This window comes from Palaemon carinicauda, chromosome 36, assembly GCF_036898095.1.
Source record: "Palaemon carinicauda isolate YSFRI2023 chromosome 36, ASM3689809v2, whole genome shotgun sequence".
Classification (NCBI taxonomy): domain Eukaryota; kingdom Metazoa; phylum Arthropoda; class Malacostraca; order Decapoda; family Palaemonidae; genus Palaemon; species Palaemon carinicauda.
Window position 1 is genome coordinate 68,606,896 of NC_090760.1, and position 19,187 is coordinate 68,626,082.

Below are 19,187 nucleotides of genomic sequence, written 5' to 3' on the forward strand. Positions count from 1 at the left end.
AATCTCTGCAAAGTATTATGGACGCGACTTTTTGGAGAAGCAAGTCAGTGTTCGCGTCATTTTACTTAAAAGATGTCCAGACTCTTTACGAGGACTGCTACACACTGGGTCCATTCGTTGCAGTGAGTGCAGTAGTGGGTGAGGGTTCTACCACTACATTACCCTAATTCCAATATCCTTTTTAATCTGTCTCTTGAAATGTTTTTAATATTGTTTTTTTGGGTTGTACGGAAGGCTAAGAAGCCTTTCGCATCCTGATTGATTTGGCGGGTGGTCAAAGTCATTTCTTGAGAGCGCCCAGATTAAGGGTTTGATGAGGTCCTGTTGTATGGGTTGCAGCCCTTAATACTTCAGCTCCTGGGAGTCTTTCAGCATCCTAAGAGGATCGCTGGGCTTCATGAGGAAGACAGACTTATAAGGCAGAGTAATCGTCTAAGTCAACTTCCTTACCAGGTACCTATATATTTTGGTTTTGTTATATTGATAACTGTCAAAAACTCTTAGCTTATACGCTGTAAACTTAATTAACTCTGGTCTCTACCCACCGCCTTGGGTGTGAATCAGCTATTATATATTCACCGGCTAAGTTAAATATTTAAAAATGATATTTTAATTATAAAATAAATTTTTGAATATACTTACCCGGTGAATATATAAATTAAAGGCCCTCCCTTCCTCCCCAATAGAGACGCAGCGGGACGAGAAGAATTGAAGGGTTTGTTTACATGCAAGAGTGGTATCTGGCCGATAGTGGCGCTGGTGGGCACACGCGCAACCTTCATAGCGATCGCTCGCGAGTTTTTTGAGTGTGTTTTCTGTCGAGCCGCTGAGTAGCATCTATTATATATTCACCGGGTAAGTATATTCAAAAATTTATTTTATAATTAAAATATCATGTTTATTAATTTTTCATACAAGGACTATCATCCTAATTGCATCGGCAACTGTTAGGAATTACCAAGTCAATGTATTTTATTACCTTGATTGTATTTTTACAGGTTTGTGGGAAGAATATGTCAGATATGCCCTGAAGCAGTTTCAGGGACTCGACTACGTCGTGCTTCCAATCTGCCAGCGAAGTCAGAGGAACTGCCCTTGGTCTGCTAACCTTTGCTCACTTCACATCAGAGCTTTGCAGCTGTTTGCTCAAGAGGGGGACAAGTCTCTCTCCAAGAAAATTAAAGGTCAGATTTTACCATTCGTTTATGAAATACAAGAAAAGGAATTTTCAAACACTATAAGGTAGTTTACAAGAAGTCGTACTCTCTATACCAAAGGATTTTTTCATAAGTTTTGGGGTAAGTAACTGTTCCAGGAAGACAGAATTGGACTGGTAGGTATAGTGAAGACTAAGGGACTAGACGAGACACATAAAATGTGGAGTTCGTGGTTGATTTAGACTAAACTTGCTTTGCATAGAGCCTAGTCTCATGAGGGTTATCAAGTGTGGTAAGATAGGAAAGGTATTACGATGTTTGGTGTGGAACTCCAGACACTGTCCAATCAATAGAGACAAGTTGGTGATGCAGCAGGTCTCGAAGAAACCAGAATGCAATATGAAATTTCCATGAATTATATATTTTGAATTGTTTCTGAAGGGTAAGATAAAAAAGAAGACACTAACAAGAGAGCAATGTTCTCATTTAATTAAATAGAAATAATTGAAAGCCGAGGTATTTGAATAATAAACGCTAACAATTTCTGAGATATTTCAAAGAGAAAGATTTAACTTGATTCTTTTGTCTTCTGTTCAGATTGAAGTTTCCCTCTAGGCCAAAAGTCATATGTCGGCATTGAATGTCCTCACCAGTCTTGTTGGTTGGCCTTTGGCCTTAAATCCATAAATGACGTTCAAATGAAAAAAATATGTGTATATCTGTCATTTTTCAATATTAATCTTACCCGATGATCATGTAGCTGTCAACTCTGTTGCCCGACAGAAATCTACGGTCGGGATACGCCAGCGATCGCTATACAGGTGGGGGTGTACACAACAGCGCCATCTGTGAGCAGGTACTCAAGTACTTCTTGTCAACAAGAACTCAATTTTTCCTCTGTCGTGCCTCCGGCTAGACCTACTTGGATACGCTGTTGATTCTGGAGTTATTGTTCACGATTTGGTGATGTATTTGCTCTAGAGTTTAGCCTTCGCTATTCAGGAAGCTTTATCATTAGCTTAGCAAGCTTTTGGAATTAATTTGATTTAATTATGGTGACGAAGAGAGTATGGACTCTCTTTCACTTTTAAATGGCCGACCCTTCCCTTAGACGGAAGTGTTGGTGTCGAAGAGAGTATAGACTCTCTTTCATTTTTTATTTTATATCTCTCCGCCATTTATAGGCCTCTTCGATTAACTTTCCTTTTATTATAAACTTATAAAAATTATTTTTTTTATGTTTGTTTATATGCGACCTTTCCTAATAGTAGGCGGTCCTTACTTGGAACCGAAGTTAATTAACATTGAGCTCGTCATATCGTTTTTCCTGTTAAGAATTTATGCTATTTTAATTTTAATGTTTTTGAAAGAATTTCTTTGATAAGTCTCGTACTGTTTTCAAAGTTGAACTAACGTTTTGTTTAGTCTCCGCAGTTGTTGACGTTCAGAACGTTCAACTTGCGCTCTATCGTTACGATAGAGAGAGAGTATTTCACGGTTTCACGTTGCAGTAAGAGTAAACCGATTCTAGCGTTTCGTTCATTCTTTCTTAGCTTAAATGGTTTTAATTCTATAAAGGAACTTTTTATTTGGGAAACCTTTCAGTTTTTTTTTTTCCTTTAACAAATATGTTTTAACGATATATATAATTGGGCTCATCTCTCAGGTTCTAAGTCAAGAGAGAGAGAGAGAGAGATAGAGACGGAGGGAGAGAGAGGAGGATAAACGTTTCGTTCAAGCGGGTAACGTTGTTCTCGTTTTTTTTTGCTCTTCTCCCTAGTCGATATAGGGGAAGAAGGTAAAACGTTTCTAGAGTTTTATTCTTGTTCCCAGGCTTTATGCGGTAAGAGATTTTAAACGTAGTTTATTTGATCTAGTGTTTAGTCTCTTTTCCAGCCACTGAATTCTTTATCTTTCATTATGTTTTTCTGTTACATTGTAATACTGTTTTCGCAATTACTACCTTTTAATGAAGGATAGGATTGCGTGTTTCAGGTACAAACCACTTAAAGTTTCGAGTTCAGTGAAATAAGTGCAAACAGAAAATCAAAAGTGATAAAGTGATATGCGCAAAGTGTTACAGTGTTGCGTTCGAGGGTTCGTCTGTTCGTGCCAGTTGTTCACCTAGTCCGATACCTCTTACAAGCTCCCAAGCCCAGGGGAGAAGTAATGTCGAAGGACTTATGGGTTCCTCAGGCCTTGATCGACGAACAGACGTTTCCCTCTGTGGTTTCGGGTGTATCTACACACGTTGCCGACGTGATCACCCCACCCACACAAAGACGAGAGAGCCCATTTATTCCTCGTCTGCGGAAGAGGTTTCTCGCAGAAACCATGGACCAAATCTTGCAGCTTTTAAGTGCAAGTCGGTCCCTTCCGCGCAAGTCCAACGGCCTAGGTGTAGCCACTGGGTCAGTTCGGACTCGCTGCAGTACGACAACTGCACACCTCCTAAGAGAGGCTAGGTGGTACCGCAACAGGCAGTAACTCCGTCTGTTGCCGCACCAGCTGTTTTAGACCCTCAGTCACAACGGACAGTAGCTCCGTTTGTTGTTGTCTTTCATAGACCCTAGTGGTCCATGCTGCAGACTATACAGTCTCAGCTTGCTCCTTCAAGCAGGAGTATCATGCTGGAAGGTTGACAATGCAGCCTGTTAACCTACAACCCGCCGAGGTTGTGCGCTCAGCAGATACTGCAGCTGCCTGCTCCCACCCTCCACCTGTGAGAGCTCCACCACCGATGCGCAGTCCACCCTGCCAGACGCATGTTCTTGCTGCACCATCTGCTAACATGCGTGAGCTACCGCATCAGCAGTGGGAAGGTTCTGTAGAGCTGCCGGGTTCCAGCACTATGCGGCATTCTCCGCAGCCCATGCAGCATGCTCTGCATACCTTACAGCATGCTCCGCATACCTTACAGCATGCTCCGCATACCTTACAGCATGCTCTGCATACCTTACAGCATGCTCTGCATACCTTACAGCATGCTCTGCATACCTTACAGCATGCTCTGCATTCCTTACAGCATGCTCTGCATACCTTACAGCATGCTCTGCATACCTTACAGCATGCTCTGCATACCTTACAGCATGCTCTGCATACCATACCGCATGCTCCTCAACCCACCGCAGCCCCTCCCACGCACCAGCACTCTGCTTTTGTTGTTGCCAGCTCCCACACTCCGACTGCGGAGAAGGTTGACGATGCACCCGTGGGCCTACACCTCCCACGGTTGTGCGCCCGGCATGGCTTCCTGCTCTCACACTCTTGTTGTGAGAGCTCCTCCACCCATGCACAGTCAACCCTGCCAGATGTATGATGACTCCCACACACAGAGCACTCCGTTGCCGTGCGGGAGCTACCACAAGCTGCCGTGTTTTGACACGGTGTGTCAGCCTCCGCAACACACTGTGGTTACCGCCACTCACCAGCAGCAAACTAGTCAGGCAGGAGTTGAGGCTTCCCCACACAACTTTGGTTGTTGCCAACTCACAAACTGTCATGCAGTTACATGACGTTGCCTTCTGGTCTGCTACTTTTACACCAGTGCTGTATGTCCTCACGCTCCTGTTGTGGTTGACAGTTCAGTTTTTGACAGTTCACAGACTGTCAAGCAGTTTCATAACGTTGCCTTCTGGTCTGCTGCTTTTGCACCAGTGAAACCCTCACTGAGAGAACTTAGCTTTTCTCGGATATGGTTCCTGTAGATGAGAAAGTGCTGTTCTCCCTCCTTCTGATATTCCCTTGAGGACTCTGTCATTTGGAGAGGAGCCTTAAGCTGCTTAGCCTCCTATGGACTTTTATTTAAGCATAACATGCTTCCAGGGAGGGTAAATGGTTCCGCTTCAGTCGCTAACCCCGTCTGTTGCCACACCTGCTCCCATAGACCTTGAGCTTTGTTGCAAGACATGCAGTCCAAGCTTAGTCCTTGATAGAGGATTTTTTTACGGAGTCAGTGTGTCTCTGGGAAGACGTTCAACAACCAGCAGAGGTGACTTGTTGTGACGCAGTGCGGCAACCTCAGCAACCCGATAAGGAGTTGTCTGTACTACCCAGACAGTCTAGACAGTTTCGGGTTGTCGCTGTACTTCCTCGCTTCCCCATGGTTGACAGTTCACAGACTGTGCAGCAGTACCATGATCTTGTGTCCGGCTCCGTCAGACGACTGGCTTTTAAGAGCTCCCACAAGTCGTCGCTGTCTGGAGAATCTCAGATGGACTATGGATCTGACCAAGGAACTGGGCCTCCTGGTCAATTTAGAGAAGTCCCAGCTCGTCCCATCCCAGACCATTGTCTACCTGGGTATGGAGATTCAGAGTCGAGCTTTTCGGGCTTTTCCGTCGGCCCCAAGGATCAACCAAGCCCTAGAATGCATCAAGAGCATGCTGAGAAGGAACCGATGCTCAGTCAGGCAGTGGATGAGTCTAACAGGGACACTTTCATCGCTGGCCCTGTTCATCGAGTTAGGGAGACTCCACCTCCGCCCCCTTCAGTATCATCTAGTTGCTCACTGGATAAAGGACATGACGCTAGAGACGGTCTCAGTTCCTGTTTCCGAAGAGATGAGGTCTGCTCTAACGTGGTGGAAGAACAGCTTTCTTCTCAAGGAAGGTCTACCTTTGGCTGTTCAGAACCCCGACCGCCGTCTCTTCTCGGACGCATCAGACACGGGCTGGGGTGCGACATTGGACTGACAGGAATGCTCGGGAACATGGAATCAGGAGCAAAGGACACTTCACATCAATTGCAAGGAGTTGTTGGCGGTTCATCTGGCCTTGATAAACTTCAAGTCCCTCCAGCTAAACAAGGTGGTGGAGGTGAACTCCGACAACACCACAGCCTTGGCTTACATCTCCAAGCAGGGAGGGACTCATTCGAGGAAGTTGTTCGAGATCGCAAGGGACCTCCTCATCTGGTCAAAAGATCGAAAGCTCACGCTGGTAACGAGGTTCATTCAGGGCGATATGAATGTCATGGCAGATCGCCTCAGCCGGAAGGGTCAGGTCATCCCCACAGAGTGGACCCTTCACAAGAATGTTTGCAGCAGACTTTGGGCCCTGTGGGGTCAGCCAACCATAGATCTGTTCGCTACCTCGATGACCTAGAGGCTCCCGTTGTATTGTTCTCCGATTCCAGACCCAGCAGCAGTTCACGTGGATGCTTTCTGCTGGATTGGTCCCATCTCGACCTGTATGCATTCCCGCCGTTCAAGATTGTCAACAGGGTACTTCAGAAGTTCGCCTCTCACAAAGGGACACGGCTGACGTTGGTTGCTCCCCTCTGGCCCGCGAGAGAATGGTTCACAGAGGTACTGCAATGGCTGGTCGACGTTCCCAGGACTCTTCCTCTAAGAGTGGACCTTCTACGTCAACCTCACGTAAAGAAGGTACACCCAAACCTCCACGCTCTTCGTCTGACTGCCTTCAGACTATCGAAAGACTCTCAAGAGCTAGAGGCTTTTCGAAGGAGGCAGCCAGAGCGATTGCCAGAGCAAGGAGGACATCCACTCTCAGAGTCTATCAGTCTAAATGGGAAGTCTTCCGAAGCTGGTGCAAGGCCAATGCAGTTTCCTCAACCAGTACCACTGTAACCCAGATTGCTGACTTCCTGTTACATCTAAGGAACGTAAGATCCCTTTCAGCTCCTACGATCAAGGGTTACAGAAGTATGTTGGCAGCGGTTTTCCGCCACAGAGGCTTGGATCTTTCCACCAACAAAGATCTACAGGACCTCCTTAGGTCTTTTGAGACCTCAAAGGAACGTCGGTTGTCCACTCCAGGCTGGAATCTAGACGTGGTCCTAAGGTTCCTTATGTCATCAAGATTTGAACCTCTCCAATCAGCCTCTTTTAAGGACCTCACATTAAAAACTCTTTTCCTCGTGTGCTTGGCAACAGCTAAAAGAGTAAGTGAGATCCACGCCTTCAGCAGGAACATAGTTTTCACATCTGAAACGGCTACATGTTCCTTGCAGCTCGGTTTTTTGCTAAAAACGAGCTTCCTTCACGTCCTTGGCCTAAGTCGTTCGAGATCCCAAGCCTGTCCAACTTGGTGGGGAACGAACTGGAGAGAGTACTTTGCCCAGTTAGAGCTCTTAGGTACTATCTAAAAAGGTCAAAACCTTTACAAGGACAATCAGAAGCCTTATGGTGTGCTATCAAGAAGCCTTCTCTTCCAATGTCTAAGAACTCAGTTTCTTACTACATCAGGCTTCTGATTAGGGAAGCACATTCTCATCTGAAGGAAGAAGACCTTGCTTTGCTGAAGGTAAGGACACATGAAGTGAGAGCTGTGGCTACTTCAGTGGCCTTCAAACAGAACCGTTCTCTGCAGAGTGTTATGGATGCAACCTATTGGAGAAGCAAGTCAGTGTTCGCATCATTCTATCTCAAAGATGTCCAGTCTCTTTACGAGAACTGCTACACCCTGGGACCATTCGTAGCAGCGAGTGCAGTAGTAGGTGAGGGCTCAGCCACTACATTCCCATAATCCCATAACCTTTTTAACCTTTCTCTTGAATACTTTTTATGGGTTGTACGGTCGGCTAAGAAGCCTTCCGCATCCTTGTTGATTTGGCGGGTGGTCAATTCTTTCTTGAGAAGCGCCGAGGTTAGAGGTTGTGATGAGGTCCTTTAGTATGGGTTGCAGCCCTTTATACTTCAGCACCTAAGAGTCGTTCAGCATCCTAAGAGGACCGCTACGCTCAGTAAGGAAGACGTACTTAATAAAGGCAGAGTAATGGTTCAAGTCGTCTTCCTTACCAGGTACTTATTTATTTTATGTTATTTTTGAATAACTAATAAAATGAAATACGGGATACTTAGCTTCTTTGTTAACATGTATGCTGGTCTCCACCCACCACCCTGGGTGTGAATCAGCTACATGATCATCGGGTAAGATTAATATTGAAAAATGTTATTTTCATTAGTAAAATAAATTTTTGAATATACTTACCCGATGATCATGAATTTAAGGACCCGCCCTTCCTCCCCATAGAGAACCAGTGGACCGAGGAGAAAATTGAGTTCTTGTTGACAAGAAGTACTTGAGTACCTGCTCACAGATGGCGCTGTTGTGTACACCCCCACCTGTATAGCGATCGCTGGCGTATCCCGACCGTAGATTTCTGTCGGGCAACAGAGTTGACAGCTACATGATCATCGGGTAAGTATATTCAAAAATTTATTTTACTAATGAAAATAACATTTTCCTTTGCAAGTTTATGTCTAATAACTTTAGCTTTATTCTGCTAGGCATGATATATTGGAGACAATTTTATTTTGTTATACAACTACAGGTACTCATCAACTTACGATCGACATACGGACCAAGAGACGCATCGTAAGTCGATCTAGATGTATGTCAAATTTACAAAGTAAAATTTCCATAGAATATTTAGGATGTGTCATGATTCAGTAATCATCTAAGTCATATTTTATCAATATATTTTTACTGTATATCATTATTTCATTTTCATGTTTCATAAGATATCATATGCCCTACCAAAGAATTTTTGTATTCTATTGGAATCTTTACTCTGTTCTAAGGCCATTGGACCAGGGTTTTTTCAGAATACTTTCTGTCAAACTCAAAATACTGTGGATATCTCATCCTTCTGAGGAAGGAATCTAATCAACTTATCCTCAGAAGCAGATTAACCCCTTCACTACGAGGCAGCGGATCTGCTACTCAAGCTACATGCGACATTTTTTACCATCGGATATACTGTACATGGTCGCTTACTCTCTAATAACCAACATTTTCATCTTTATTGGTTTTACTACTGATTACAGAATACATACATATACCAAGGCACTTCCCCCAATTTTGGGGGATAACCGACATCAAGCAAATGAAACAAAAAAGGGGACGTCTCCTCTCTATGTTCCTCCCAGCCTGACTAAGGACTCAACCGAGTTCGGCTGGTACTGCTAGGGTGGCACAGCCCACCCTCCCACATTATCCACCACAGATGAAGCTTCATAATGCTGAATCCCCTACTGCTGCTACCTCCGCGGTCATCCAAGGCACTGGAGGAAGCAGCAGGGCCTACCGGAACTGCGTCACAATCGCTCGCCATTCATTCCTATTTCTAGCACGCAGCACGCTCTCTTGCCTCTCTCACATCTATCCTCTTATCACCAGAGCTTCCTTCACTCCATCCATCCACCCAAACCTTGGCCTTCCTCTTGTACTTCTCCCATCAACTCTTGCATTCATCACCTTCTTTAGCAGACAGCCATTTTCCATTCCCTCAACATGGCCAAACCACCTCAACGCATTCATATCCACTCTAGCTGCTAACTCATTTCTTACACCCGTTCTCACCCTCACTACTTCGTTCCTAACCCTATCTACTCAAGATACACCAGCCATACTCCTTAGACACTTCATCTCAAACACATTCAATTTCTGTCTCTCCATCAATTTCATTCCCCACAACTCCGATCCATACATCACAGTTGGTACAATCACTTTCTCATATAGAACTCTTTTTACATTCATGCCCAACCCTCTATTTTTTACTACTCCCTTAACTGCCCCTAACACTTTGCAACCTTCATTCACTCTCTGACGTACATCTGCTTCCACTCCACCATTTGCTGCAACAACAGACCCCAAGTACTTAAACTGATCCACCTCCTCAAGTAACTCTCCATTCAACATGACATTCAACCTTGCACCACCTTCCCTTCTCGTACATCTCATAACCTTACTCTTACCCACATTAACTCTCAACTTCCTTCTCTCACACACTCTTCCAAATTCTGTCACTAATCGTCCAAGCTTCTCTTCTGTGTCTGCAACCAGTACAGTATCATCCGCAAACAAAAACTGATTTACCTCCCATTCATGGTCATTCTCGTCTACCAGTTTTAATCCTCGTCCAAGCACTCGAGCATTCACCTCTCTCACCACTCCATCAACATACAAGTTAAACAACCACGGCGACATCACACATCTCTATCTATCTATCTATCTATGTATGTATGTGTGTATGTATGTATGTATGTATGTTTTAGTAAATTTTAGTTAAAAAGTATCTATCATCACAATGTTATAAGAGACCTTTTTTGCTACCATCTAAACAGGTGCCTTAGAAACTGGTCTTGGCTGTGGTCTCCAGTCTGGTAGGGAAGCCACCCACATGTGGATGTCATATTTGGTCTACCTGCGCCGGCTGATCGATTGGGACAAGGAGTTTGAGATACCGTTGCACGATCTGAGAGAAGCGTGCCAACAGGCCATCGAAATGATTGACGACAGTAAGTGAATCGTCCGTTGAGCGTTTAATGTCTGAAGAAGTCTTCAGGAAACCATAATTTCTTTTTCTTTTTCAAAAGTATTTTTATGCTTATGTACATTATAGTTGAATTTTTTCCTTTCAAAATGCTTATCGAGTTGCAAAATTATTGAAACTTGGGAAAAATAAACCAGTGGAAAATACCTTCTCATTAAGCATACTTAAGCTTACTGTATAATTGAAATGATCGTTTTGTATTGCTGTATCCTATTTATTATTGTTTCCATTTTCTGTACCTGGTCTGCTATCCTTATTGGAGCCCTTGGGGTTTTGGCATTTTTCGTTTACAATTACGTTATCAGCTCTTCTGATATTAACGAAAATATTTTGGTAATTCTGTTAGGAAAATTTGATCGTAGAAAAAGTGTTTATGTGCTATCATCTGTCTTATTTATTGATTTTTATTATAGAATTTTGTTATACATAAGTACTGTACATTTGTATAAATTCTGCTAATTTTAAGAAAATTTATCTCTTGCAAAACTTTTTTAAGTGCAATTCAATCTGATGGTCCCTGAAAATTAAAAGGGTGAGAATCTTCAGACATGTTTTTCTTTTTTCAAGACTTTGGTGAGGAAGGCGATATTGACAGTGATGTACCAAGATTTTGGGCTTGCATTGAAGCAGAGTCAGCCAAAAATCCTGATAGAGCGAGAGAGATCTGGAACGATATCATAATGAAGAGAAACGACAACTTCAGGAATTCGAGTCTGTGGCTTGAGTTTATTAATTTGGAGAGGTTTGTTTCTTGAATTTTAATGAGAAATGGTGCGGTTGAATTGTGCAATAATGATAACGCCTAGTTTTCATTTTGCATTATCAACCAGACCTTCAATTTATTACTTGATCTTACCCAGGATTCGAAGGAAGGTCAGATGTTGTTGTGTAATTGTTTGTTAAAATTTCATTTTTTATGAAAAAAAAAAAATAGTTCATGAGTTTGCATAGTTCAGAATTAAACAAATTTTCAAAAGCATTAAACATTCAAGACTTGCATATAATTCAAAATTATTATATGGTCATGAAGATTTGTCTATATCTGGATTTTCATTACTTAATATAATTCCTGATTGATCTTATTCCGTGACTTTGATTACATTAAAAAGTTATTTTCCAGGAGTTTTGGATCTGAGAAGCATTGCAGAAAACTCTTCCGTCGTGCTCTGGAACGGGTTTGGGAGCCTGTGGAAGTGATAGGCGATGCTTACTTCCGTTTTGAGCAAGAGCTTGGATCGTTGGAAACTATGGAGGACTTTCACAAAAGATATGAAGATAGGTAATGTTATTGTACAGATTATATTATTATTACTTACTAAGCTACAACCCAATTGGAAAAGCAGGATTGCTATAAGCCCAGGGGCTCCAACAGGGAAAATAGCTCAGTGAGTTAAGGAAACATAGAAAAAGGAAATATTTTAAGAACAGTAACTTTAAGATAAATATTTCCTATATAAACTATGAAAACTAACAAAAAAGAGGAAGAGAAATAAGATAGAATAGTGTACCCAAAAGATAGAATAGTGTACCCGAGTGTACCCTCAAGCAAGAGAACTCTAACTCAAGACAGTGGAAGACCAGGGTACAGAGGCTATGGCACTACCCAAGACATAGAGAACAATGGTTTGATTTTGGAGTGTTTCTTCTTAAAGAGCTGCTTACCATAGCTAAAGAGTCTCTTCTACTCTTATAAAGAGGAAAATAGCCACTGAACAATTACAGTGCAGTAATCAACCTTTTGGGAGAAGAAGAATTGTTTGGTAAGTTCAGTTTTGTCAGGTGTTTGAGGACAGATGAAAATGTGTAAAGAATAGACTATAGATTTACATTTTCAGTCTATTTGATTTCCATCTTATTCAGTCAGCCTATTGTTTTATTTTCCTTTTTATATTATCACTAGATTTGAATGCAAGCGATACTACATTGGATATAATTATTCTTGAATATTTGAGTAACTTTACCTCATAAGTCCTTTCTCAGTCTAGTGTTATTTTATCTCCTTGTTCCTTTCTGTTTAAGTCCGATTTTACCATTTGCTAATTTTTTTGTGGGAACGTCCTTGAATTCCATAAAGCAATATTTGTGGATACTTATTCACAATTATATAACACCAAATACAGTACAGAACAGGCATTGATAGAAAACACTCGATGTCGACCTTCAACTGGATGAGGCAGAATCGTAACTCGTTGACAGGAAGCAGAGAGTACTGCCTGGAGGTTCGCCCCCAAGAGTTAGATAATTTTCCCTATCGAGGGAAAGTTAACCTCCACCAGGCGTTGAGCAACGTTCCCTTCCGAGGGAGAGTTCCTCGACCAGCCACTGTCCAATCTCCTCACTTGCAGTGAGACTTGCAGACAGCGACAACAGAGGTTAGTCGTCTTTCCCGTCTGCGAGAGAGACTACCTTCATCTGTGTGGTTTCCCCTTAGGGGGATTCCTCCGGCAGAGCCTGGATTCGTCCGTAACCAGACCCTACTCATCACCACTGTAACCTCAGGGTACGAAACGAGTCTCGTTGCGATTTCCCACTGGGACTTTTGCCGTAGATTGTGATGACTGCCGGCCGCTTGGGAGGGGGAAATTTTTCTTCATGGGAAAGGTGCTGGTACATCCTGCCTCCTGCAGTCTTAATAGCCTTTTATGAACGAATACCTCCCTCCTTCTGTAGAAGTGCATAACTCTACCCACCAGGCTGCTGTGGGAGACAGGTCGAATGAAAATACCGTACCCTGGTCCATCATACTTGGGCGTGAACACAGACTCTAGTTTCACAAGGAAATCTTGCGCGGTGTTGCACGCCCATTCATTGAGCAAGGTGGCCAAACGGGCTCGTCAGCCTGACTAAGAGGCACGCCTCACTTCTGCTACACATACTGCTCTCTTGGGCAAGTCTTTCCATCAGGAACCGCACACACAAGCATTGTCCGGAATAAAGGCGAGCTCTACGTTGCATACCTGGGTGAGCTGGAAAGCACGGGTAGATCTGTTGCCAGTGAGAACTGGGAAAGGCACACAAACCAGTGCGCAGTTCCAGCTCTCACCTTGCGAGTGCACGCTACCAGTTGGGCGAACTGGAAGGAATGCGCTTTACCAGTTTTCACCCCACGATTGCAGACGCACTCCTCGCAAGTGCACACAGGTAGCAATTACTTGTAAGAACTGTGAAAGGCTCACTTTTCCAACTCTCTCCTCGCAAGCACACACTCCCAGCAGGACGCACAGCAGGATGATATGGAAAAGGTGCGCAAATTAGTGCACCTTACCAACCTTCGCCTTGCCAACGCTCGCCCCTGTGAAGAGGAATGGCAGGTAGCTTCCCTTTCACAGACCAACCATCCTCAGACTGTTCCACCTTTGGTCAGGACCACACTAGGCAAGATCTTTCCATCAGAGAATCATTTTCTGGCAGAGCTTTCTCTCGAGAGGAAAATTTCTAGCACTAGTGACAAAATGGCTAGAGCATCTAACATCTCTCAAGAAGTTAGTGCACTAAGGTTGTCTTCATATACGATGTCCTTCAGTGACAGCTGATCCTCCTGGTCTTAGCACAAAAACCTCGTTGGGGAGAGCTGATGACCTTCTGATCTCAGCACAGAAACCCACCAAGTAGCCTAGAACCGGTGGGACCCGAGCAGAAGAGAGACCTGAGTTGGGGGGTGCTAGACACCAACCTCCTCAGTCGTCTTATTTTCTACTACTGACTAGGGATATTTCATTATTTATTCTGTATTAACTTTTCCATATAGTCTCTCTTATATCTTCTTCCACTTTTGTAACTTATCAGAACTTGAGTTCAATACCACCCATAACCTTTTCAATTATTACATTTTGCTGTTGTCCATTCTTGATTATATTCCAGGTCTCATCCGATATCTCAAGTTTACCATCTATTCTCCTCTGCTGTTAGGTTGATTTATATATCTTTAAGAAACACCATTTTCCCAAAGCCATGGTGATGTTTAATGCAGGTGCTGTACTGAAAGTTTTATGTAATAATTTGCATATTTTAAGATAGAGATTTTTTTGTCATTTAGGATGGTGATAGTCAGAAGAAAGCGAGCTGATGACGCTGCCAAATTGCAAGCTGAAGAAGAGGCCAAAGAAGGGAGATTTAGTAAGCAGAAAGACCGAGGCAAGATGATCAAGAAATCTCACAAAGACAGGCAGACCAACGGACACCCACAGGTAAGGCGCGACTCTCCTACAGATTTGTGGTTACTTCTGAGTGTGCTGTAATCTGAAATAGTTACAGTATTTAGAATTTATCCCTTATGTTGTAATTATGAAATCAGGAGAATCTAAAAAGGAAAAATAGAAATTTCAATTATAGAGCCATAACATACAATTACATTAAGTAGTGGACAAAACATAAGAATAAGCAAAACTAGGAAAAAAAAAGAATTTTGAGTGCATAACGACCTGTTCTTAATTTTTTGATTTATTTGCGTAATTTGAGCCATGTTACATGGCACTAGGACTAGGGAGGTCATTCAGCACTGATGTGCAGCTTTGGTTAAATCCAGCAACTGCACTATGAAATAAAAATAAGACATTGAACAGAAGGATGAAAGTAAGCCTGCTTGAAGGGAGGTAAAGTAGATGGCTAAAAAGCGAGTTCAGCTATAGGCTGATAAGATACTACAAAGCCCTTTAGTAATGCCCACAGAATATTGCAAACCTTGCATCAAAGGCACTAGTCTCTTCCTGGGGATGCCTGGACTAAATAGTAGTTTGTGGGTTCAGACATTGTCATTTTAATGCTGCTGTGCATTTACCTCTATTTACTGTCCTCTTAGAGTTTTCTTACTCTGTTCCTATCTCATCCTTTATCAGGTTTGCAGATGTACTAGCTACTGTATCTCATGGATCACGGGCTCTTCTGTTGTTTTTATGGTCCCCAAGTGCACTTTTAACCTCTACACCTACATCCTTCTGCTCAGGATTATTCTCTTCATTTATAAACTTTTCAGAAAAAAATCCACATTCCTATTTCTCCATTTTCATCTTACTTCATCTGTTGCATTTATATTTTCCATCTTTTCTAAACCATTTTGCCATTCTAAATATTATCTCCCTGCTTTGTTTACATTTAGATTCCATTATCTTATTCTTTGCCACCTACCTTTTGGCGTCCCTTAACCTCTGCCATGGTTTGAAGATTTTCTTCTCTTTTATTTCAAGTTTTTCAAACCTGATATCTTTAAAAAAATAACAATTTTGAAATTTTACATTCTTCATGTCAACAAGGACAGGACTATGACATTCGTACCGCTTAATAAGGTAACTTAAAACATCTCCAAACTGCTAAGATTTTTGCCTCTGACCTTCGGTTTTGCGACGCCAGGGCGAATTATCCTGAAAATGAGTTTTTCAAATTCTATCTCCTTTGATAATTAATATTGAGACTTGGGATTACTACCCTATACTGTATAGACCTGATGTAGACCTCCAATGAAATGAGTTTTTTCTTCTAAAAGTAATTTTTTTTTGCTATTTATAACGACACTGTATGCTACCCATCCAGACTAAAATTAATGTTATAAAAATTTTTGTGTCGCTACCTCAGCTCGTCAAAATTAATAATTGCAATACTTAACTTGGGAGTAGAAGTCTCTTGGAGCTCAGACATTGTCACTAAACACAAAGTAAGGTTCCGAACACAAGAACGCGTGTTGACTATGACGGTGCTAAGAAAGGAATGATGGGAGTGTGTGGGTAGTGGTAGGGGTGGGGGTGAGGGGGGGAGGGGCAGTAGCCGTAGTAACGGGCAGTAGTCGGATGTAGAACGCCACCTCGTAGTAACGGGGTATGTTGAGGAAGGAGATGACTAATTGGTAAGGGACCTCTGGTAGTGGTTTTAACACGCCCCAGTTACTATACCGACACCCTATAAGGGTGAGTGAGCTGGGTATATTCCTGGCATTCTATGCAACTTTTTTCTCTGGTATATTTAGCAGTATTTATACCTTAGAAATGGTGCTATAAGGAGCATTTCACTGGGCGACACAGTCAAAATCCCTTTTTTTTTTTTTTTTCGCTATTTATGACTTGTCTTACCGAAAAGACAGGTAACATACAGTGGCACGTCTATGACTGGAGAGCCCATTAGGGACTTTCTTTATGACTAGATACTTTGTGGTAAGTCATGTTTTTTTTTTTTCCTCTTCTCAAGAGTGCTATTCTAGTCATGCACTCAAAAATTGCCAATGAAGGGAATCACGCTCTCAGGCTTAGACAATGGAAGACCTTTGCTCGTCCATCGAGCATCTCCCCCTATCGTTGCTCTCCAGAGTTTGAACCAATTACCCGTAGTGGAGTAATACAGCCTTCAACCGGATGGGTGGCTCTAAACTCAAGATCTTCCCCTGATCCCAAAGACAGGTCTTTCCCAGTGTGACCCTCGACCTGAAGTGACGTACCCTATGGGTCTACCTCAACATCTCTCGCTGACGGTGAGAAACTAAGTAACATCCTGTTTTGTTCTGGGCAGCTTGAACCTTATGTTCAAGCCCTTATAAGGTTCAAGCCCTCCTACTGAGAACCTGCTGCTTTGTAATCAAGGTTGTAACACAGGTAATTACAGTACTTGGGGACATACATTGAGGAGGGTGATTACCTAGCCCCAAGGGTATAGCACACTGGGTTAGATACTCGTCATTGTTTTTCTTTTCACGTCAGTGATTATATTGAGGCCATACCTCAGGAAAACAATGAAGGAGTTCGCTCCTTAGGTTCACCATGCCTCACTAACCTTATGAAGGTCAGAGGAGGTTGTAAGGATCTCGTCCGCGATGGGGACGCAGGTTCTATACCAGTCGCAGAATCCCTCTCCTCCTCGTCATAGAGATGACCCAGAGCTCTGACTGTTTTAGGGCAGAATCCGTCCATAATGTTTTCAAGCAGCTCTTTTGTGACACAAACCTTACCATTCTTAGGGTGGAAAGGTGTCTGATCTTCACCTCACCCTACCTACAAGACGTGACCCACAGAAGGCTCGATGCGTTTTCTCTGCCAATCATGTGGTGGTGACAAGAAGTGGTTTAATAATACCTTGGGCTCTTTGATGGACAAGTAGCAGAATGTAGAAAGTATTGGCTACCCGGGGTAAGACTGGGATGAATGAAAGTATGCCTGGCTCATTTACTTTCATCATCTTCCCCTCTTTTGAGGAACAGCTCCATGGGATCCCTTTGCAAAGTTGGCTTCAACGTCTGCAGGTAATAATCACTTCCCTTGTGTAACCAAGTACTGTATGTTTTTCACATACTTGTACACATCCCCAACGCCTCCTGTGAGGTAAGCCTTGGGAAACGTCTTTTTATGCGTAGGGCAGGGCTCCCATTTTAACTAGAAGCATCTTCTTACCTAGACGTTCTTTCACAACTACTTTAGTTGCTCAGGACGCTATCATACTCGCTTGTATTGATATGCGTAGTGCAAGGTGTCCCTCTATTATAGTCTAATACTGTACTAGGGAAACTCGGATTAATGATTAAGCCAGTAGTTGGACTTGCCACCCTCATAAAAGTGAGTCTTCCAATATAAATAGCGGAAGGTTTGTTAGTATGGGAAAAATGACCACTTCGGAGATAATTTGTACTTTTCCTTAACTAATACAAAGCTGTAGCTATTTATATAAATTGGCCTGCCATTATATGCCCCCCAGTAAGTCCTGCCTGCAAGCAAAAAGTGATGTGGTTAATTGAACCATGAGTAGATATAGGTAGCTGGGTACCCCCCAACCACCCCTTACCTACCCACTATTAGTGGTCAGGTAGAGTTACCATCACTTTAAATCTAATGGCTACCTTCCAGCTCCTTCGAAAGTAATATCCAATAGAAATAGCTACAGGTTTGTATTAGGGAAAAATACAAATTATCTCCGAATTTGTCATATCTAGGAAACTAACTGATGGGGATTTTATTGATCTTTTGTCAATTTTGCTTCCTCTACAGTAGTTTGGGGAACCTCAATTTATTGAATAATATTCAGATATTTGAAGCAATCCTGTCGGACCAGTCGTATGAGCATTAGAAATTTCAACTTACTATTCTTGTGTCGCTAATGTCATGTGTCCACCTTTATTGGACATTTTGCTTTTTGGACCATGCTTCTGAAGATTGTCTGTTTAGTGCTTAGCAGATCCATAGGACAGTATAATTTCAAATCTAATTGGCACCTTTAGAGACACTGGTATTTATTTGATTGAGTCCAACAGGGTTGATATCTCTATGTAAGTAAATGGACAATTGGATCAGCATAATCCATTTAAGATTTCTGCAGACCCTAGTTAACCCTCTTTTTCTCTTTAAGTGGAATTAAACTAATGTACAATAATTAATCAATATATAATAAGATAGAAAAATAAAAATAATTCAAGAATAAATCAGTGATGTATCGTTTTCCACTTGAAAAAATTTTCATTTACCCAATATTGACGGAAAAGCGTAATTCTCGGTTTCATATTTTTTTCTCAATTACAGGATGACGGTGTATTCAAAGCTCCTCTCCAAGTGCCAAAAAAACCCAAGGGTAAGTCTACATTTGAAGTAATTGCCTCCAAGTTTCCTTTGGCTTATTAAATTTGATATTAGTCTGCAAGTAGGAAACCATACATTACAATACTTTGGTTATTTAACTCATTTTTGGGGTAAGTATTTGATAGAAATTATTGATTGCTTGTCCAAATTTCACTATAGAGAATCTTTACTTTTTTCTTGGTGGATT

General features: G+C 42.3%; 1 protein-coding gene across 1 annotated transcript in view; it reads left to right on the forward strand.

Annotated features, from left to right (window-relative positions):
- Nucleotides 1–19,187, forward strand: part of LOC137628873 (squamous cell carcinoma antigen recognized by T-cells 3-like) — a 48,294-nt gene that overhangs the window by 27,017 nt on the left and 2,090 nt on the right. Inside the window, exons 7-12 of the mRNA XM_068360124.1 lie at nucleotides 999–1,184; nucleotides 10,249–10,422; nucleotides 11,025–11,199; nucleotides 11,578–11,736; nucleotides 14,494–14,644; nucleotides 18,944–18,992. Coding sequence (XP_068216225.1) covers nucleotides 999–1,184; nucleotides 10,249–10,422; nucleotides 11,025–11,199; nucleotides 11,578–11,736; nucleotides 14,494–14,644; nucleotides 18,944–18,992 — 894 coding nt within the window. The remainder of the gene's footprint in view (nucleotides 1–998; nucleotides 1,185–10,248; nucleotides 10,423–11,024; nucleotides 11,200–11,577; nucleotides 11,737–14,493; nucleotides 14,645–18,943; nucleotides 18,993–19,187) is intronic.